This window comes from Erythrolamprus reginae, chromosome 10 (genome assembly GCF_031021105.1).
Source record: "Erythrolamprus reginae isolate rEryReg1 chromosome 10, rEryReg1.hap1, whole genome shotgun sequence".
Taxonomy (NCBI): Eukaryota; Metazoa; Chordata; class Lepidosauria; order Squamata; family Dipsadidae; genus Erythrolamprus; species Erythrolamprus reginae.
Genome location: NC_091959.1, coordinates 35288173 through 35310524, shown reverse-complemented (window position 1 = coordinate 35310524; position 22352 = coordinate 35288173). Strand labels below are relative to the sequence as shown.

Below are 22352 nucleotides of genomic sequence, written 5' to 3'. Positions count from 1 at the left end.
TGAAAAGGTGCACTTTGCATGTTTCTGGTTTCTGCTTTTTTCCTTCTACCAATATAGTTTATTTATTTCTTTTTTGTCTTTTTTTTTTAAAAAAATAAATTTTATTATTTTAAAAAAGCTACTTACGCAATGTGTTTACAAAAATAACTTACAATATATATAATCATAATAATAGTACTAATAATAACAAGCAAGTCAAAAAAGAGACAAAAAAAGAAAACAAAAAACAGAAACAACACCATTTAAAAAGAGAGAAATGTCTTATTTAGTGAATTGCAGTTTAATTGCAATTGAATTAATTGTTAATTGAAAAAGGAAAACAGCAGGAAGAGCAAATGAAGCCCATTTTGTATCTGCAACACACAGAGAAAATAGGGGTTTGACTTTTTTGACCATCCCTGCAGCCCCCCTCCCCTTTTTAAAAGGGCAGATACACCTAAATTTCAATAAACAGTCAGATCAACTTGGTGGGTTGTCGCTCCCGTCAATCAGCTCCTTTGGCAAAATTTATCATCCTTCTTGCTCTGCAAGGTGTGCCTTCAATTAAGCCAGGTGCCCTACAGGGGGCGCTGCAGAACTGCCAGTGTTAGGTCTTTGTAGACTTTAGATAGGATGCTTGATTGATTGGATTTATATGTCGCCCTTCTCCGAGAACCTGAGGACTTACCATGTTTTTCGGTGTACAAGATGCACCTTTTTCTTCCCTAAAAGAGGCTGATGCATCTTATACTCTGAATGTAGCTTTTTTTTTCCAGCCCTAACTAGTTACTAACAATCTTCCCAGCTCTCACCTTGCAGGCTCTTTCACTGTTACTCTCTGCGAAGAATGTTTTCCAAGCCCTAAGTCTTTGCAGGGTTTTTGTTTAATTGCTCTAACTTGCTCTGAGTAAGTTTCTTTCCAGCCCTAACCAGGTCTTACTGGCTTGCAAGCTCTTTCATTGTTACTCTCTGCCAGTATTCCTTGCTCCAGATATTTCTTTCCAGCCCTAACCAGGTGCTATTAATGTACCCAAGCTCTTTCATTGTTACTCTCTGCCAGTATTCCTTGCTCCAGATATTTCTTTCCAGCCCTAACCAGGTGCTATTAATGTACCCAAGCTCTTTCATTGTTACTCTCTGCAAAGAAGAATGTTCTCTAAGCCCAAAGTCTTTGCAGGGATTCTTCTAACTGCTCTACCTACTCTACTTGCAGGGTTTGTTTTATTACTCTCACTTGCTCTGAGTAAGTTTCTTTCCAGCTGCTAATGATGTTCCCAGCTCTTACTGGCTTGCAAACTTTTTCATTGTTACTCTCTCAGAATAAAATTTTTAAATTTTATTTTTAAAATTTTAAGACCTTAACTAGGAGATAAAATGGGCTTCCGGTTTGGTGGAGATCGCGGCGAGACGTGTCTGGCAGGGCTCTGCCAGGCGAATCTCTTCTACCCCCTCCGAAGGTCGCATTTGCGATCGGATCGGGCCCGGATGGCCCGATCCATGAACAGGGGGCTCTCCTCTGCCCGAGGACCCATCGCCAGGACTCCAGAGGCAGCGGTTCGCCCCGCAGCTTCGGAGACGGGAGAACCGCTCCTCTTTGCTTAAGAGGACCGGCCAGCGCTTTCTCCCCTCACTCAGCGGGAAGAATAAAAGCAAAGAAGCGAAAGTAAAAATATCTACATCTACATAGAAAAAGAATATAGCAGAGAAAGGACTTAAGGTAAAAATCTCTATTGTGTTTCGTCTTTAAGTCAGAAGATCGTAAAACTTTTAAGTGAAAGTTTTTTTTTTCCCAGGGCAAAAGTGAAAGTTTTTTCTTGTTTAAACCCATCCGCAAATAACAGCCGGACCTAATTTTTTTTTCTCTTCACTTTTACTTTTCCATTTTGAACGTGAACTTGGGAATCTACAAAATAATTTTCTGACTTTATGCTTTAACAAAATAGTTTAAATTTGACATGACTATTTAGGAAATTTTAACTGCTAAAGGAAATTTCTAGTGATGATCAGAATTTGTTCTTGATAGACTTTTAAAATCATAATCTTCTGGACTTAATTTTTGAAGCGGAGGAACACAGTCTTGCTGCCTTTTTTTTTTCTCTTGCTGCCTATTTTCACAACATGAATAACTTAATAATCATGAATTAAATGGAATCTAGAAGAGATTGAAATCACTTCTTTTTTGGATTACTTATTGTTGGATTAACCTATTTGGAATACTTGCTGAGCCTTTTGGACTATTTGCTGACACCCTTTGGATTATTTGCTGAGAACTCCTTGGTTTAACATCTGCCTGCTGCACGAAAATTAACTTGACTCCATCTTGGGATCTCTTTCTTTGTTCTTTGTTCCTGTCTTGAATTTGGAAAATAAACTGACTCCATCTTGAACACAAGCAAGCTTTGGAATTGCTTTACTCCTTGAATTTTGAATTGAAATCAAATATAACTTTACCCTTTGAGATTTGGATTTTCATTTCTACTTCCTAGCAAAATTACAGGATCTATAAGAAGAACTTAAGTATACAATACTGTTATTGTGTCTTTGAATAACTATCTGGGTTTTTTTTCCCCTGATTTTTCTTTGACTTTCTTCCTTACATTTCTATTACTAGAAGAAGTTTGGTTTGAACTACATGCATTGTTAATAAACCTTGGGTTCCTGCTCTATTCTAAATAGTTGAACTAAAATACCACCCTCCTTCTTTTTCTTTTTGAACAATTTTTTTTACTTTACTTTTTCCCCTTTTCTCCCCTCCTCCCAAAGTTTTTTCCTCCAAAATTTTTTTTTTCTTTTCTTTCTTTTGTCTTCTATATATAGTTGATATTCCTTCTCTTCTTTTATTTTCTGTCCTCCTTTTACTTGAAAAGGCTAATACTTGTTTTTTTTTTTTTTTTTTTTCCCTGTGGCACTAAACAATAATATTTTTTTTTCTCTTCTTCTTTTGAACTCTGTTATTAATTGAATTGCTATTGAATTGGTATAGTCATATTATAAGGGAAACAAAATATATTGAATAGATTTGGAATTTATAGTAATTTCTTTTCCTTTTCACTATATATAAAATTGAAACTAACCTTAAAATTTGAAATAGTGGATTCTAATTTGATAATGTCCCACACCTCAACTCTTGTTAAAACAACAAAGAAACAAACAACACCAACTACCCTATCTCCACAAGTGTCACCGCATTCTTCTCCTTCGCATCAAGTGCTAACCATGTCTACCAAAGACAAAGACAAAGACAAAACAATGCAGTCCAATCTTGCAACTATACATGAGACTTTGAATGCTTTGAAGGACTTTATGGTCAAATCACAAGAAGATGCCACTCAACAAAGAGAGGCCATAAAGGAGGAGGCAACACAACAAAGAGAAGCCATAAAGGAGGAGGCAACACAACAAAGAGAAGCCATAAAAGCTGACTTGGCAGAATTTAAAGTGGAGATGGCTCAAATGAAAGCTGATATGGGCGAGATGAAAGATCAGATAAAGCAGATCCAACAAACTCTTCAAGAAAGTGATGACCGAGTTAAAAAAGTTGAAGAGCAAGCTGACAAAAATGAGAAAAGAATGGAGTATCTTGAAGGGAGAGCTGATGAAAGATACAAAAGATATGATGAATCTATCATCCAGCTGGAGATGCAACGAGCTTCGTACGGACTTCGATTTCAGAATATAAAAGAGGAAAAAGATGAAGACTTAAAAACGACTATGGCGGAAATCATTGGAGGTATACTTCAAGAGGACCCCATGGCTTTACAGAAAGAAATCGATGAAGTATACCGAATCTCGAATAGCTATATCCGTCGACACAACCTCCCAAGAGAGATACATATTAAATTTACAAGAAATGCGTTGCGAGATGAGATACTTCATTATTCAAGAAACTCCCCGCCTCAACGACATGGAGTAGAAATAAAGATATTAAAACAAGTTCCAAGAAGTGTCAGAGAAAACAGAAGAGATTACCACTTTTTAACCAAAATCTTGATTAAAGAAAATATCACTTACCGTTGGCTTATTCCACAAGGACTTTCTCTGACATGGCGCTCTACAAGGTACAAACTGGAAAACGTAGATCAAGCTATGTTCTTTCTTGAACAGAGTGGTTTGGGCCACTCCGACCATGCAAGTAAGCAACTAGTGGTCCAACTACAGCCAGCTCAACAGCAACCAGGGGAAAAATCACTAACTCAGCAAGAAGAAAACCTGGGGGCAACTGCCCAAGTAATAGAGCAGGACCAAGGTTCTAGAAGAGTTCAACCTCAGCGAGAAACCAAAAAACCTATTAAATGACAATGAATAAAGACTTGAAAATCTTTTCCGTAAATGTTAATGGACTTAACGAACCAAGAAAAAGGAAGCAAATTTTTTCCAAAATCAGAAACCAAAATGTTCAGATTGCAATACTACAAGAAGTTCATATTAAAAAAGATAACCAAAAATTACTGTTGAATCCCAAAATTGGAAAAATGTATGCTGCATTAGCAGACCAAAAAAAAAGAGGTGTAGTGATGTATGTCAAGAATTCTATAAATTCCAAACAAATATATAAGGATAAAGAGGGTAGGATATTGATTGTACAAGTAGATATTGAACCCAGACCTCTAGTGGTTGTTTCTATTTATGCCCCCAATGAAGACCAAATGACATTCTATAAAAATTTACACCAAACAATAACAGATTTAGCTATTGATAATCTATTGATAATAGGTGATTTTAATGCTATCGCGAATAGACAATTAGACCACTCAGGAGGGGGAGGTAATAAAAAAAGGGGAAAAGGTAAAAAAACAAGAAGAAACTTGCTACCCAGTACTTTTCAAAAAATGAAAGCGGAACTATTATTAAGCGATATTTGGAGGGAAAGACACCCTCTCAAAAGGCAATTTACCTTTTATTCCAATCCTCACAAAATTTGGACGAGAATTGACATGTTATGGGCACCAAAAACGGTGGCAGAACAAATAAGAGAAGTTGAGATAGACGTTAATACATGGGCCGATCACAATCCAATAGTGGTCTATATGACGATGAATAATAAACAGAACAATTGGCGGATGAACAGGCATATATTAAACGACAAGAAATATAAGGATTGGATTGAAAAGGAATTAAAAATATTTTTTGAAATTAATAAAACATCAGACACTACTCCACAGAACTTATGGGATACAGTTAAAGCGTACATAAGAGGTTTAACAATATCTTATACAGCAAAATACAATAAGGAAAAGAAATTAGAGTATTTACAATTAACAAACGAACTAAAACAATTAGAATCCTTATCGCAGCAACATACTAAGAATAGAGATCTAAAGACAGAAATAAACGTAATTAAACATAAAATTAGAGTTATAGAACAAAACCAATTAACTGAAAAGATTAAAAGAGCAAAGCAACAATACTTTGAATATGCAAATAAACCTGGCAGATGGCTAGCGTATAAACTTAGAAAACAAAGTCAATCAAAATTAATCCAAAAATTAGAAGATAAAGATGGTAAAATAAAATACGATACAGAAGGTAAGGCAGACATTGTGTATAATTTCTATAAGGAATTATATGCTAAAGATCATGTCATTGAAGATGAAGTTTTTAACTATTTAGAGGCTTCAAATCTACCACAAATAACAGAAGATCAACAGGCTACCATGGACGGACCAATAACAATGGAGGAACTCCTAATAACAATTAAAAAACAGAAAAGCAACAAGGCCACAGGCCCAGATGCCATACCTGCAGAATGGTATAAGATAGATAATGAAACAATAAGAAACCATATGTTAGAAACTTTTAATTCCTGTAGACTTGACGGAAAAATTCCTAAATCTTGGTCAGAATCACTGACAACTTTAATACATAAACAGGGTACAGAACCAGAAAAAATCAAAAATTATAGGCCTATATCACTATTAAATGTAGACTATAAGATCTTTATTGCCATTTATGCAGAAAGACTTAAAGGAGTTATAAATGGAATAATACACCAAGACCAAAATGGGTTTCTTCCAGGGAGACAAATTAAAAATAATATTAGAACTGTAATAAATATACTAGAGTACTATGAACAACACTCAGATAAGATGGCATCTTTAATGTTTTTGGATGCTCAAAAAGCCTTCGACAACGTTAATTGGATATTTATAAAAATGCAATTAAATAAAATGAGATTTGGCCCAAAATTTGTTAATCTAATAGATACTATATATTCAAAACAAACAACGAATATAATATTGAATAACAGTCAACTACCAATACTTGATATAAATAAGGGAGTTCGCCAAGGATGTCCTATATCACCATTGTTATTTATTATGACCCTTGAAACCTTATTAATTAAAATAAGAGCGGACCCCAGAATAAAAGGTTTAACCGTAGGAGATGAAATCTATAAACTCCAGGCCTTTGCAGATGATCTAATGTTTATAATTGAAGAACCGACCACAACAGTTCCTACTTTATTACAAACCATTGAACAATATGGAAATGTAGCAGGTTTAAAGATAAACAAAAACAAAACACATTACTTGACTAAAAACATGAACAAAACACTAGAAACTAAATTAGAAACTATTTCTGGAATAAAGACTGTAAAAAAGGTAAAATATTTAGGAATAAATTTAACAGCGAAAACAATAACATTAAAAAATGATAATTATATGAAATTGTTAGCAGAAATTAAAAAAGACTTAGCAACCTGGAACAATTTGAAAATATCTTTCTTAGGAAGAATTGCAACAATTAAGATGAACATTTTACCCAAGGTCTTATTTCTTTTTCAGACAATACCAATAAACCCAGGGGGTATCTTTTTAAGAACTTTAACAAACTTAGTTAAAAAATTTATATGGCAAGGTAAAAAAGCAAGGATAAAAATGAATTGTTTAGAAGATATCAAAGAAAGAGGAGGATTTGGCCTTCCAAATTGGAAATTATACTATCAGGCCGCTGCACTAACATGGCTTAGAGATTGGATAATTTTAGATAATAAAAGAACACTTGAACTAGAAGGACATGATTTAATGCTTGGATGGCACGCATTTTTATGGTATGATAAGGACAAAAACCATTCTTATTTTAAAAGGCATACATTAAGGAAATACTTACTAGAAGTATGGAAAGATATAAAGAAGAATCATTTCTTAAGCATCCCAGATTGGTTAGCTCCCTTAGAAGCAATAACGCATCCAAAGTCTATAAAGGACAAGAAAATGACTCATAGATATAAAGAACTATTAAATGATCAGATGAAGCTTAAATCTAGAATTGAACTACAAGAAAAAGGGATAATAATAGATTGGTGGCACTATGCCCAGATCCGATCTAGATATCAGAAGGATAAAACTCTTTACATTTTTAATAAAAGTAAGAATTCTTTAACTACCTTAATAACCACTAACCCTACAAAAATGATAGGGAAAATATATAAACTACTTATTGCTCATAAAAATATAGAATTGTCTTTAAAAGATACTATGATAAGATGGTGTAGAAATATTGGTAAGGAAATAGATATAGACACATGGGAGAAAGTGTGGATTAATAATTGGAAAATGACTAAATCAGTTTCTTTAAAAGAAAACCAAATCAAAATGTTCTATAGATGGCATCTCCCACCAAATAGGATAGCAAAAATGTTTCCCAAAACATCCCCAATATGTTGGAAATGTAAGAAGGATATAGGAACTTACTATCATCAATGGTGGACATGCAGCAAAGCAAAAATATATTGGAAGATGATTGAAAAAATATTAAAAGAAATAATAAAACAAGATATAGAAAATACCCCGGAATTTTATTTATTAGGTGTCACAACCCAGATTTATAAGAAAGAAATTTTTTATTTAATCATACATATATTAACTGCGGCTAGAATAATATATGCGCAAAACTGGAAAGGGGAGGAAATCCCCAAGGAAGAAGAGGTTATAGCTAAGATATTAGATTGCGCTGAAATGGATATGATGACAAGAAGATTAAACGATCAAGAGGATACTAAATTTTACGAAACATGGAACAACGTTTACAAATGGATAGATAAGAAAAAATAAGATATATTGTTAGTGGTTGTTTTTTCTTTTTTTTTATTTTGTATTAGTTTTTATCTAGATGATAATAATATGCCTGTATGTGTGTATGTTAGTATTGGGGATTTTCTTAAACTTATAATATTTTAATTAATTGGATTGTATTGGATTGTTTTTCACTTGTTGTGAGCCGCCCCGAGTCTTCGGAGAGGGGCGGCATACAAATCCAAATAATAAATAAAATAAATAAATAGTAATATTAGTTTAAAAGGATTTTTTTGATGATTATGATATAGCTATGTATGTATAAGTATAAGCAATATATTAAGATTTTTGAAGTATAATAGTTGAATTTAGTCTTACTGTCTAGATTGAAGGTTTAATACTATTTTATTATAGTAATTAGGATTATATTAAAGGTATCTTTCCTTTTTGGTAACTATGTTATACTAACCTTAATACCCACATTAAGATTTGTAAACTTCAATTCAAATTTATTAATTTTTTCTTTTTTTTATAATAGTTAATACATATGTATTCTTTTTCTATATTTGAATTTATACTTTCATAAGAAGCGGGGGAAATACACCCCCACTTTATGTTTATTGTTTGTTTGTATCTGTTTGTCTTTTTATGAAAAATAATAAAAAAATTGGAAAAAAAAAAAAAAAAAACCTAGGAGATAAAATAATGTGCTGAAGCTGACCAGACTAAGAACGCTAGCCAGATGAATACCTGGTAAGCAGATTCTTTTCCCTATTTTCCTCTCCAAAAACTAAGGTGCGTTTTATATTCTGGTGCGTCTTATACTCTGAAAAATACGGTACTTTAGTGGATGTTTTCATTTCCAAAGCCTGGCGACTGGTTGGAGGCTCCGTAAAGGCAAGGGGAAGCAGCCTTCCTTGTGCAGAGGATTCCCCACTGCCTAAAGGGTTTGGAGCCACTACTCTTGGGCTCCAGCTGGCCTCTCCTGCCATTTCCCCTGGGCTGAGCCTTCCCTGCTGCTGCCACCCCCAAGCACTTACCTGCCGACAATCATGAGCTCCTTCTCCTTGGCGTTGGAGCGTATTTTGGTGTAGATGTCCATTGTGAAGAGGGTGCTGGCACTATTAAAGATGGAAGTGAGGGAACTCATCAGCGAGGCCAGCATCACCGAGAGCATCAGGCCTCGGAGCCCTGGAAAACAAAGTGAATAGGCAAAGCTTTGGGGTGAGCAACTCCGGTGGAGGGTTACAGCCAAAATTGGCCGGCTGCACAGCCACAGGGGTGAGAACTCAACCGCCGGGCCTAGCAATGAATGCACCGCTGGGAATGCATGAGTTGCGACCCTATTTGGACAGGGAGTCATTGCTCACAGTCACTCACTCTCTCATCACCTCGAGGTTCGACTACTGCAACGCTCTCTGCATGAGGCTACCTTTGAAAAGTGTTTGGAAACTTCAGATCGTGCAGAATGCGGCCGCGAGAGTTATTGTGGGGCTACCTAGATATGCACACATCTCTCCAACACTTCGCGGCCTGCAGTGGCTGATGATTAGTTTCCGGTCACAATTCAAAGTGTTGGTAATGAACCCCCTACATGGCATTGGACCAGAATACCTTTGGAACCATCTTCTGCCGCACGAATCCCAGCGACTGATTAAGGTCCCACAGAGTTGGCCTTCTCCAGGTCCCGTCAACTAAACAGTGTCAGCTGGCAGGCCCCACGGGAAGAGCCTTCTCTGTGGCAGCCCCGGCCCTCTGGAATCAACTCCCCCCAGAGATTAGAACCGCCCCCACCCTCCTTGTAAGTTGCTAAAGACCCACCTTTGTCGCCAGGCATGGGGGAACTAAGATACCCCCAGGCTTATACAGTTTACACATGGTATGATTCTGTTGTATGGTTTTAATGTTGAGTTTCTAGATGTTCTTAATATTAGATTTGTTACACTATTATTATTTTGTTGTGAGCCACTCCGAGTCTACGGGGAGAGGCAGCATACAAATCTAATATATTATTATTATTATTATTATTATTATTATTATTATTATTATTATTAAAAGGCTGATCAAGGTGAGCCCTCATCATGCCAGAAGCAGCACCATAATGCACAGCCTTTGGGACACACGATTTTGGGAACGGACTTTTTATTTATTTATCTATCTATCTATCTATCTATCTATCTATCTATCTATCTATCTATCTATCTATCTATTTTTTATTTTTATTGATTGATTGATTGATTGATTGATTGGATTTGTATGCCACCCCTCTCCGTAGACTCGGGGCGGCTAACAACAGTAATAAAAACAGCATATAACAATCCAATATTAAAACAGTTAAACCAATGCATAAAATTGTAAAGGCCTAGGGGGAAAAAGTATCTCAGTTTCCCCATGCCTGGCGGCAGAGGTGGGCTTTAAGAAGCTTACAAAAGGCAAGGAAGGTGGGGATAATTCTAATCTCTGGGGGGGAGTTGGTTCCAAAGGGCCGGGGCTGCCACAGAGAAGGCTCTTCCCCTGGGTCCCGCCAAGCAACATTGTTTAGTTGACGGGACCCGGAGAAGGCCCACTCGGTGGGACCTAACTGGTCTCTGGGATTTGTGCAGCAGAAGGCGGTCCCTGAGATAATCTGTTCCGGTGCCATGAAGGGCTTTATAGGTCATAACCAACACTTTGAATTGTGACCGGAAACTGATCGGCAACCAATGCAGACTGCGCAGTGTTGGTGTAACATGGGCATTGCAGCCAGCATTGCAGTCCAAGGCACAAATAACCCAATTTCCTGGCTTCATCTCACCATTGGGCATGAGCTCCACCACCATTGTTGGATAGGCGATGTTTGTGCAGCCAACCTCGGTCCCACATATCGCTTTGCAATCCGAGGGAATGACACAGGCCACTCTGTCTGCGGGAAGAAATGGACAGCAGGGTCCCCAGTGAGTGAGCTGAACCACTTGAAACCCCCCCCCCCCCCGCCCTCTGCCTCCTGGGTGGGACAGCTCTCACCTCGGTAGAGAATGCGGCTGATCATGCCGGGCATCACCATCAGGAACATGGGCAGCAACTTCAAGTAGCCGCACATGATGCAGCCAGCCTTGACATGGGACATGTTTTTCCCCGAGAGGCATCGCTGGACGATGACCTGCCCAAGAGAGGAGCAAAGGAATAAGAACACAAAATATAGAATCATAGGGTTAAAAGCAGTGATGGGCTCCTATGGGAACGGTCAGGAACGCAGTTCCAGTAGCAAAATTTGGAGCTCCAGCCCATTTGCACTGAAAGATGTTGAAACAAAATGCATAAGCCACGCCTATGGCGTGGTAGTAAAAATTTTGGTAGCCCATCACTGGTTAAAAGGGACCTTCCAAGGGGGTCTTCTGTGCCACGCAGGAGACCCTACATCAGTGACGGCGAACCTTTTTTTCCTCGGGTGCCGAAAGATTGTGGGTGTGCACTATCGTGGATGCACGAGTGCCCATTCCTATAATTCACTGCCTAGGGAAGGCAAAAACATCTTCCCCTGCCCCCCGGAGGCCGGAAATGGCCTGTTTCCCAACTTCTGGTGGGCCCCGTAGGCTCATGTTTCGCCTTCCCAAAGGTTTCTCTGGAGCCGGGGGCGAGTAAAAATGCCCTCCTCCATTCCCCCCTGAGGGTCTCTGGAAGCCAAAAACACCCTCCCAGAGCCTCTGTGTTAGCCAAAAATCAGCTGGCTGGCACAAACATGCACATTGGAGCTGATCTACCCTGTTGCCCCGAAAATAAGACGTACCCCGAAAGTAAGGCATGTCAGAGGTTTTGCAGAATTTGCTAATATAAGGCACCCCCCGAAAAGAAGGTGTAGTCAAGTTTACATACGGTACGGTGGAAAAACATACGGTACCATTCAAAGCTGTTCATAGCGGTACCGTAATAATGTGGCGTCCCCTGCTGGCCCCTTCCATCGCTTTGTATTGTCCAGTACAGCAGACACAGTCTGCTGCTGTCTCACCGCCATTACAGTCTCCACTACAGTGCGTAGACTGTAGTTCCTCTGGTGGCCGGAAACTGCAATAGCGGGAGTATATTGTTGTACCATATAAGTGCCGTCGTTTGTGTGTGTGGGTGCCATACTGACAGGTACCGTATCGTAATCAGTGTACCATACGGTACACTTTCTTTGGGGGTGTCAGCTTTTGTGCTTATGAATTTGTCTTATTTGAGAAATATAAGGCACCCCCCGAAAATAAGACGTAACACAACTTTTGGAGCAAAAATTAATATAAGACAGTGTCTTATTTTCGGAGAAACACAGTAGGGCAACAGCTCGCGTGCCAGAGATTTGGCTCCGCATGCCACCTGTATCACCCGTGCCATAGGTTCGCCATCTCTGCCCTACATCATTCCGTACAAATGGCTGTCCAGACATTGGGACCAGGCCCTGGAAATGATCTCTGCTCTGAGCCCTGGGCTTCCCACAAGGTTGGATCTGGGAGGAAAGGTGATTCTTTAGCAGGGCCTCCAAATTCAGACCTCACCTGGATGTAGTGTGCCTTTTCCTTACTCTTATGGCAAGGATGTTTGGCTTTCATGAGTGATGGGAAGATCTTTGGGTTTTACAGGCTCACCACACCAGCACCGTCTCATATCCACCTGTTGGTGCAGCTTTTTTGTGTAAGATGTTTTGGCATGGTTACCAAAAGAAAGGAATCTTTATGCATATGTTATGGGAGTGTGTCGAAGTTCAGGAATTTTGGAAGGAAGTGCAGAATGAAATAAATAAAATATTAAATATTAAGTGGATAACTACAAAAGAAATGACGATATTAGTTAAACAAAGAGAATTAAGAGACTTCAAAGAAATAAAAACTGCAGCACTGGAAAGCGCTCAAGCGGTAGTGGTACAGTATTGGGTTGGAAAGAGTCTAAAAAATGGACATTACAGAACTGGTACTGGTACATGGTGGATCACATTCATTTTGAAATCATGGAAATAAGATTAAACAATTTTGATGAAAACAAATTGGAGAAGCTGATGGTACGATGGAATAAGGTGAAAGATTATATGTTGAGTAGAATTTGTGACGAAAATGAGAAAAATAAATGCCAATCACTCTTTGAATACCGTAGTAAACAAATGCAAACTAGAGCTAAGAAAATAAAAGAACATAAACTAGTAAATATTTGAATCCCCCTAATTGGTGGTGGTGGTGGTGGGTATTGTCAGTCGGGTGATGGGCACATGCACTGTGCACTGTTTTATGTTTGTTTTATGTTATATACAAATGTGCAAAACCAATAAAAATATTATTTTTTAAAAAAAAGATGTTCAGGCTAGATTCACATGAGACGCTGAGCCACAAACTAGTCAACTGGAATTTCAACTTTTGGTTGTACCAGTTACAGGGGGTGGACAAAAAATTGGAAACACTTGACTTTTTGGCATCATAATGTTTGAACATGTTCAAATCAATCAAAACTTGATATATTTTAATGCTTTTTAAAATTCTGTTATTTGATATGTTTTTTAAACTACCCTTTCCCCCCCCAGAAATTTAAGGAAATTGGTTATAACCTTCTAGAAAAGGCAGACCTCTCAGACTTTCAAAGAGGCCAAATTGTGGGTGCTCGAATGGCAGGCGCTAGTGTAACAGAAAGTGCCCGAATGTTTTGCATTTCAAGAGGTCATGTCTCAAAAGTAATGACCGTCGGACACTAAAGCAAATTGTTAAAGCGGATCAAAGACCGCAGCTTCTAAAATCACTGCAGAGCTCAATAGACACGTACAGAACCCAGTTTCCACAAAAACTGTTTGAAGGGAGCTCACAAATCAGGATTCCACGGAAGAGCTGCAAGGTGTTTTCATTTTTGTGTCCACCCTCTGTAGTTTACAGTTCAGTGTATCCTGGAAATCAGCTTCATTCCATAAGCCACAGTTCAGTTAACATCATGCAATCAGCCATAGTTTAGGAGCAGACTCTCTGAATGTCTGGATTATTTGTGAATTGATTTAAATGCCAGACGGACAACAAGAATTGGAACTGGCGATAGCATCCAAAGACCAGAAACATAATCAGCCGGCCTCGGCCCAGCACGAGGCCACTCTCACCTTTGTTTTTTGTTTTTTATTTACTATTTTTATTGATTTTTTAAAAATATAAACATCGGTGTGTTGTGATTAGTGCCCACCACCAGACAAACATTCACACCCCACCATCAAATCGGGGGTGTTTCTTGTATGAACCATTTTAACCCAAGAGCAAAGTATCTATTTACTGTATATATTATAAAATGATTCTAATTTATTCTTTGTAGCTTGGTCTCGGATTCTACTCGCCATATATCATCTTCCCTTATCCCACTGTCCCATCAGTTGTCGCAAATCAGTTTCATTAACCAAATTCATCCTTTTATCCATAATCTCAAATTGAATGTGATCCACCATGTACCAGTACCAATTTTGCATTGTCCATTTTGTCGCATCCTTCCAACCCAAGACTATGACTGCCTGAGCGCTTTCTATCGCTGCTCGTTTTATTTCTCTAAATTCTCCCATTGGATTACTTTTAATTAATACTGCCATTTCCTTAGTAATTATCCATCGTATATTTAACATCCTATTAATATCCTCTTGCACTTTTTGCCAAAAATTGTGCACTACCGGGCATCCCCAAAACATATGCATAAACACTCCTTTATCTTGACACCCATGCCAACAAATACTCTTAACATTCTGCTGAAAGTACGCAAGTTGAACGGGTGTGTGATACCACTTATGTAACATTTTCCTTCTCATTTCCCTAACCCTTGTATTCTTAGTTTTCCTTATACAGTGTTCCCTCGATTTTCGCGGGGGTTACGTTCCAAGACCTCCCGCGAAAGTCGATTTTCTGCGAAGTAGCGGTGCGGAAGTAAAAACACTATTTTTGGCTATGGACAGCCAAAAACTACCCCCATGCACCCTTTTTCAAGGCAGCGCAAGGAGCCGGGCTTGAAATTAGGGCAGGGAGCGACGAAAGTGTGGAGGCCGGCAAAGATTGCTTTGAATGTCGGCTGCCCCCGCCCCCCCAGCGCCTCCGGCCCCCTCGTCACTACCGCCCGCCCGCCTGCCCGATCCACCCCTCTCACCGGTTTTCTTGGGACACGGGTCCTCCTGCAGCAGCGCTGGCGGCTACGGCTTCTCATCCTCCTCATTCGGCCGGTAGCCGCTCTGAGCGCTTTGAGAATGCCCGCCCCGCCCCTCTCACAGTCCCTTAAGTGAGAGCACTTTTGTCCCAGCTATCAGCGAGGGGGCTGCAGGAGAGGTGGGGGCAGGCGTTCTCACAGAGAGGGAAAGGGAGAAAGAGAGAGAGAGCAAGAGGGGGGAGAGTGGAAGGTAGAGAGAGAGAGAAAAATTATAGAAAAAGGGAGAAAAAAAGAGAAATGAGAAAATGATTGAAGCAGAGAATGACAGGAAAGAAAGAGAAAGAGAGAGAGAAGTGACTCTTGGTGATGACATATGACGTCATCGGGTGGGAAAAACCGTGGTATAGAAAAAAAACCGCGGAGTATTTTTTAATTAATATTTTTTTGAAAAACTGTGGTATAGCCGTTTCGCGAAGTTTGAACCCGCGAAAATCGAGGGATCACTGTATTCTCCACTATACATTTTTCATCTCTTGCACCTCTACTTGTATTTCACTTTGCCACCATTTAGTCAATCCTTGGATCACATCCCCGTCTGACTGCACTAACATATTATATATATTACTTGCTTGCGCCTTGGTACCCGCCTCTCTCATCTTTGGAAGCTCATACTGAAAGGTGGAGCTAGGGTAGAGTTCTGACCCCACAGGTCCAGATCCTAAAACCCAAGCATTGTCTCTTTAGGTCTCCAAGCACAGGATCAGGAGGATCCCACAGAGAAGATCTGTGTGCAGGGAACATCAAAACTACCAAGAGCATCATGACCCTACCTGGTCAGTGCACCAATACCACAAGGCCAGAATGCTCAGGCCAAAGACGAGTCCAGGCCAAGGGAGGTCGCCGTTCACCGGGTCCCGGAAAATGTGGAAGGCATCTGGACGGGGAGTGTAGCACTTTTCAGGGATGGTCACATTATCGTAGGAGATGTTGAATGGGATGGCTTTCATATACTTCTCCTGCAGGCCCTCGTATCCTCCGACTTCTTTAAATGCTGCGGAAGGTCAAACAATCAGTCAGGACAAGGAAGTTCGGTGGCAAAGCAGAAGAGTTTTCCACTCCTGCAAACCTATGTGGTGAGACTCACATCAGCTCAGGGGACTGTGGCAGAGGCAGAATCGAAGCATTTCCTAGAACAGTGGGGGAGAACCTGTGCCACCTGCGCCACAGGTGGCAGGTGGAGCCATATCGGAAGGGACGCAAAGGTGTTGCCCTATGTCAGGTCTAGCCAGCTGATTTTCGCCCTTAGGGCAGGGAATTTGGCCCTCCGGAGGCTTCAGGGAAGGTTCCCTGAAGCCCAGGAGTGCACAAAAATGCCCAGCGGGCAAACTGGAAGTTTAGAAACTGGACTTCAAAAATTCAAATTAATAATAATAATAATAATAATAATAATAATAATAATAATAATATAATAAATAACAATCGATCACATACTCAGCTGCTGCAAAAAGATCGCACAGACTGACTACAAGCATAGACACGATGCTGTGGCACAGATGATCCACTGGAACTTGTGCCAGAACTACCATTTACCAATGGCAAAGAGCTGGTGGGATCATAAGCCTGAAAAAGTGGTCAAAAATGAGCAAGCAAAACTACTGTGGGACTTCCGACTTCAGACTGACCGAATTCTGAAGCATAACACACCAGACATTGTGATCGTGGAGAAAAAGAAAGTATGGATCATCAACATTGCAATCCCAGGAGACAGCAGAATTGAGGAGAAGCAACTAGAGAAATTAGTGAAATACGAAGATCTAAAAATCAAGCTATAATGACTCTGGCATAAGCCAGTGAAAGTGGTCCCAGTGGTACTTGGCACGCTGGGCGCAGTGCCAAAGGATCTCAGCGGACATTTGAAAACCATCGGAATTGACAAAATCTCCATCTGTCAATTGCAAAAGGCCGCTTTACTGGGATCGGCAAACATAATTCGCCGCTACATCACGCAGTCCTAGGTGCTTGGGAAGCACCCGACTGGTGATGAAATACGAAATCCAGCATAGTGATCTCGTTTGCTGTGTTGTACTGACATAATAATAATAATAATAATAATAATAATAATAATAATAATAATAATAATAATTTATTAGATTTGTATGCTGTCCCTCTCTGGAGACTCGGGGTGGCTTACAACAATAATAAACAGTGTACAAATCCAATACTTAAAAAACAATTAAAAACCCTTATCATTAAAATAGTCACACAACCCACTCAAACCATACATAAATCATAAAAGCTAGGGGGTACAATGATACCTTGTCTTACCAACTTAATTGGTTCCGGGACGAGGTTCGTAAGGTGAAAAGTTCATAAGACGAAACAATGTTTTCCCATAGGACTCAATGAAAAAGCGATTAATGCGTGCAAGCCCAAAACTCGCTCCTTTTGCCAGCCGAAGCGCCCGTTTTTGCACTGCTGGGATTCCCCTGAGGCTCGATACTACACAATCATACCATACTCAAGTCTTACTAGTCAGAATAGGGTGCATTAATCTCCCCATGCCTGGTGACATAAATGGGTCTTCAGAGCCTTGTGGAAGGTGAGGAGGGCGGGGCAGTTCGAATCTCCAGAGGGAGTTGATTCCAGAGGGCCGGGGCCACCACAGAGAGGGCTCTTCCCCTGGGTCCTGCCAGATGACATTGTTTAGTCGATGGGACCCGGAGAAGGCCAACTCTGTGGGACCTAATCGGCCACTGGGATTTGTGTAGCAGAAGGCGGTCCCGAAGGTATTCTGGTCCAATGCCATGTACGGCATATACAGCCTGGAATCTGACCAGTTCTGGCCACAGCTGAGTCTGGTAGTTTGGGAGCTTCAGTTTTGCCTTAAAAAGAACGCTTCCGATCCTTATGTCGCAGGAGAAAACCTGGTTTGTGTATTCAGCTGAGCACGCATGGTTGGGATTGTGCAAAATGCTCACTCGGGTTAAGTCAACCGTTTTCTCAGTTCACCCAATGCACGGACCCAAACCCTGATGCCATGGGCTGGGTTCACACAGCCTGGTGGACCACCACAATTTTAAAAATGAGTCTGCATTGTTTACTTATTAGATTTACAAACCCCAAAAGGAGAAAATAAGCAAGAAAAAGAAGGCGGCTCCGTCCGACCTTCTTAAAGCAACTCCCAGCCGCCCAGCCAAAAACCTCCCAGCGTCTTTTGGGGGTCTCCCTTGAATTCCAGACATGGGGGCAGGGGGCAAGGCTGGTTTTGAACTCAAGCTTACCAAAGACGGTCAGGATGATGGATCCCACCAGCATGATGAAGGTCTGTAGCGTGTCGGTGTAGATCACGGCGGCAAGTCCTCCTGCCAGGCAGAGGGAGGGGACCAGAAGGCTGCGATCAGGGGAGGGAGGGAGGCAGCCCAGGGAACTTTGGGCTCCTCCACTGGGGTGCCCTTCGTGCAGGGAAGCGGGTAGGGGGCATCCCCAGGGCCTGACCCTGACTTGGGAGGCTCACCTGCAGACGGGACTCACCTGTGATGGTGTAGAGGGCCGTGATGGTCAGCAGTATGATGATGGCCACGTATATGTTCAGCCCCATGGCAATTTGGATGAAGATGGCTCCGGAAAATATGTCTGCCTGTGGTGCGAAGGGAGGATTGGCACTGGGGAAGCTGGCGGAGACCCCCAAGCAGAGGGGCAGCGGGAGGAGGCGTCTCTCCACCCACCCCATCCAACCACCCACCCACCCACCCAGAAGGGCCCTGCTTCATGAGGAGGGGGCTTTTGTGTTGGCCTGGTTACAAGAGGGGAGGAGGGGGTCAGCTGGCCCTGGATCAACCACCTCCACTGCCCCCAGCCTCTGCCCCCTGGAAGCCAAGAGGCTCAGGGCCAACCCTAACCTCAGGGACCAACTAGTCCAGCCCCTGCTCAAAGAGAAGCAACGCGAGAAAATATTATTTGACTGAAAAGAGTAATAGATGCTTGGAACAAACTTCCAGCATACGTTGTTGGTCAAGCCACAGGAATGGAATTGAAACATGCCTGGGATAAACATAGATCCATCCTAAGATAAAATGCAGGAGATAGTAGAAGGGCAGACTAGGGAGAGCGGTTCCTCCAGACCCTGGACCCCCCCTCCCCCTGAGGGCTCCGGGCTGCTCTTGGCATGACCTGCAAGGGCCCCCTCCTCCCTTGGGGGCCTTGGCCCCTGAGCACCCACCAATGGGGGCCCACTAGGAGGCCGGTCTCAGCCTCGGCCTTCCCTCTCACTGCCCAAGAGGTCATTACAGGTGTGGAACGATAGGTGAGGCTTCTTGAAAGCGTCCCGCACAGAAAGAGCGGTGTGCCAGCCTTCTCACAGCACCTGAGGCCACGCAGGGGCAACCTGCTGGAGTAGAGCTGACCCCGGTCTCCCAGAAAGGGTTCCTGGGGTCTTCCACTGGCTGTGCTAGGGGGCAAAAAGAGGAGGGGGCTCTAACAGAATCGGCACCCTAACAGGGAACGGCACTCTTGCTGTTGCTTTGGCACTGCCTGCCTGGCAAGAGACGGGGGTCCTGCCTCTCCCTGCCCCTCCAGGAGGCTCTCTTCGGACTCAGCTGTCCCTCTCCCCTCCTGTCCCCTGTTTCTTGGGTGGGTGGGGGGAGAGGGTTGGCCTTCCCATCCCATCTACAGTTTAATCAGTAACCCTGATAGAGATCATTTATTGCCAGCTAGTGAAAGAAGGCAGAGGCCTTGGGTTAATGGGCACAATTAACTCCAGCAGTTGTTTACCAGGGCAAAGAGTAGCATCGTAGGGCATCTGCAAGGACCAGTGCCCTGGAAGGAGGGAGGGAGAGAGAGAGAGAAGGAGAGAGAGAGAGAGAGAAAGAGACAGAGAGAGAGGAAGAGAAATGGAGAGAGAAAGGAAGAGATAGAGTGGGAGAGAGAGAGAGGAAGAGACAGAGACAGAGAGGAAGAGAGAGAGGGGGAAGAAAGAGGAAGAGAGAGAAGAGAAAGAGAGAGAGAGAAATGGAGAGAGAGAAGAAGAGAGAGGAAGGGGAAGAGAGAAAAGAGAGAGAGAAAGAGAAAGAGAGAGAGAAATGGAGAGAGAGAAGAAGAGAGAGGAAGAGAGAGAGAGAAATGGAGAGAGAGAAGAGAGAAAGTGAGGGAGAGAGAGAGCTCCCTTGGGCTCACTAGCTCTAGGTCTCTTTCCCGTCATCCCCAAAGCGTCTTAAAGCCCCCACCCCTGAAAAGTAGGGGGTGCAGGAAGCCACCTGTTTTGGAAACAAATTTTGGCAGCCCTTTATTTTTGGGAGCTGAGGGAGAAGAGCTGAGGGACAACTGTGCCCCTCAGAGGTCCCTGGGAAGATTGGGGTGGGGGGATTCAGGTATCTGGGACTGGCTGTTGCTGTGCAGGATCCCTCCAACCCAGAAGTTGTGATGTGCGAATTCTCAGCCCTCGTGATGGGAAGGTTCCCCCAGACCAGTAGGCAAAATGGGCTCTTCTATGACATGTGGACTTCAACTCCCAGAATTCCTGAGCCAATCATGCTAACACAGGAATTCTGGGAGTTGAAGTCTACAAGACACAGAAGAGCCAACTTTGCCTACCCCTGCCCAAGGCAGTTGGCCCATCACATGACTACCCACCTTTAACTGCCCCTCCACTCCTGACATACCCTCAAAAATCCTAGAGGTCCCCCGTGGCCCTTCCACACCTGGGTGGAGGGACATCCTATGCCTGAGCTACAGGGAGCCCCATTGAGGTCCCACCACAAAGTTCTTCCATGCGCCTGGAGAAGACTCAGCTGCTAAACTCACCGAGATCTTGGTGAAGATGTACAAGAGCAGAGACAGGATTGACAGGTAGATCTGAATCCGTTTCCCTCCAAAGCGTTTCTTCAGATACTCCGGCATGGTGACCACCTGTGAGGGAGGAAAAGGTGCTGATGGAGGGGGGGGAGATGGACATCTGGTGGGGGAGGAGATCCCTAGAACTGCAGAAACCTGGGTTGGAAAAAGGCGGGATGCCTATTTTGGCCCACCATGCATAAAGCACCGCTCGGTCAGCATTTTTCAACCTTGGGGATTGGAAGATGTCTGGAGCTCAACTCTCAGGATTCTCCAGCCTGCAGTGATGGAAGTCCACCCATCTGAAATTGTCCAAGGTTTAAGAAACCCGACTCTACCGAGAAGGCTGTGGGGTGAATAACCAGGAAACCAGGTTGGCAGCTTTCTGCCCTCCAGCTTTGGTTTTCCTTTCCCCCTTCTCAGAGTTGCCGTCTGCATTGAGTGAAGCGTAGAATAGAATTGAATATAGAATAGAATAGAACAGAATTCTTTATTGGCCAAGTGTGATTGGACACACAAGGAATTTGTCTTTGGTGCAGATGCTCTCAATGTACATAAAAGAAAAAGATACATTAAAATAGAATAGGATAGAACAGAACAGAACATAATTAGAATAGAATAGAATAGAATAGAATAGAATAGAATAGCAGAGTGATGGCATTTGGGGAAAAAGGGCCTCTGGGGGCAGGGGAAGCTGTTTATGCCCTCCCTAGGCATTGAATTATGACTGTGGGCAGTCACGCATGCGCTATAGTGTGCCCGCACATTCTCTCGGCACCCAAGGGGAAAAAAGGCTCACCATCACTGCTCTAGGGTTCTTGAGGGAGCATCAGGGTTGGAGGGGGCAATTCCTTCTTTTCCAGGGAATTGAAGTCTGGGAGTCTCAACAGTGGCCAAGATCGGACACTCCCGGACTGCTGCTTCGCTGGAGAGACATCACATCTGGCCAAGGATGAATGTCCTGCCCCCAGGCTTGGCCCATATAGAGGCAGCCAGTGCCGTTCCAGGGGCCTGGAAAGTTAGCCTAGAACAGAGAAGCTGTTCCCGGCAGAGAGATTCAGCACTCCGGAGAGGGACCGATTTGGGCGGGCAGAACGAACAAAGGGAGTTGATGGTCTCCTGCATCTATTCACAAGCCCCCCATTTGCAGAGTTTCTCCCAGGCTGACTTGACTGCCCCCCACATCCAAGTCGGCCCCAAATGTTCACCCACACTCTTCTGCCCGGATGTTGGCAGAACTTTCCTTTCTCCTTTGAAGAAAGAAAAAAGAAGCCCTCCCTGCCCCAGGTGGTGTTTATGTAAAATATTTACTTGAACATAAGGCTCCAACGCTACTTGGCAAGGAGCTTAAAGCAGCCTGATTTATGGAGTTGCCTTAAGAAGCATCAAATATAACGGATAAATATTTTAGGATTTTCAACTACGCTCTAT

General features: G+C 42.3%; 1 protein-coding gene across 1 annotated transcript in view; it reads right to left on the bottom strand.

Moving 5' to 3' along the window:
* SLC5A1 (solute carrier family 5 member 1) overlaps positions 1–22352 on the bottom strand; it is a 48242-nt gene that overhangs the window by 5426 nt on the left and 20464 nt on the right. Inside the window, exons 5-11 of the mRNA XM_070762309.1 lie at positions 20892–20996; positions 18624–18729; positions 18374–18454; positions 15923–16143; positions 10998–11133; positions 10789–10896; positions 9035–9185 (exon numbers count right to left, since the gene is read on the bottom strand). Of these exons, the coding sequence (XP_070618410.1) occupies positions 9035–9185; positions 10789–10896; positions 10998–11133; positions 15923–16143; positions 18374–18454; positions 18624–18729; positions 20892–20996 (908 nt within the window). The remainder of the gene's footprint in view (positions 1–9034; positions 9186–10788; positions 10897–10997; positions 11134–15922; positions 16144–18373; positions 18455–18623; positions 18730–20891; positions 20997–22352) is intronic.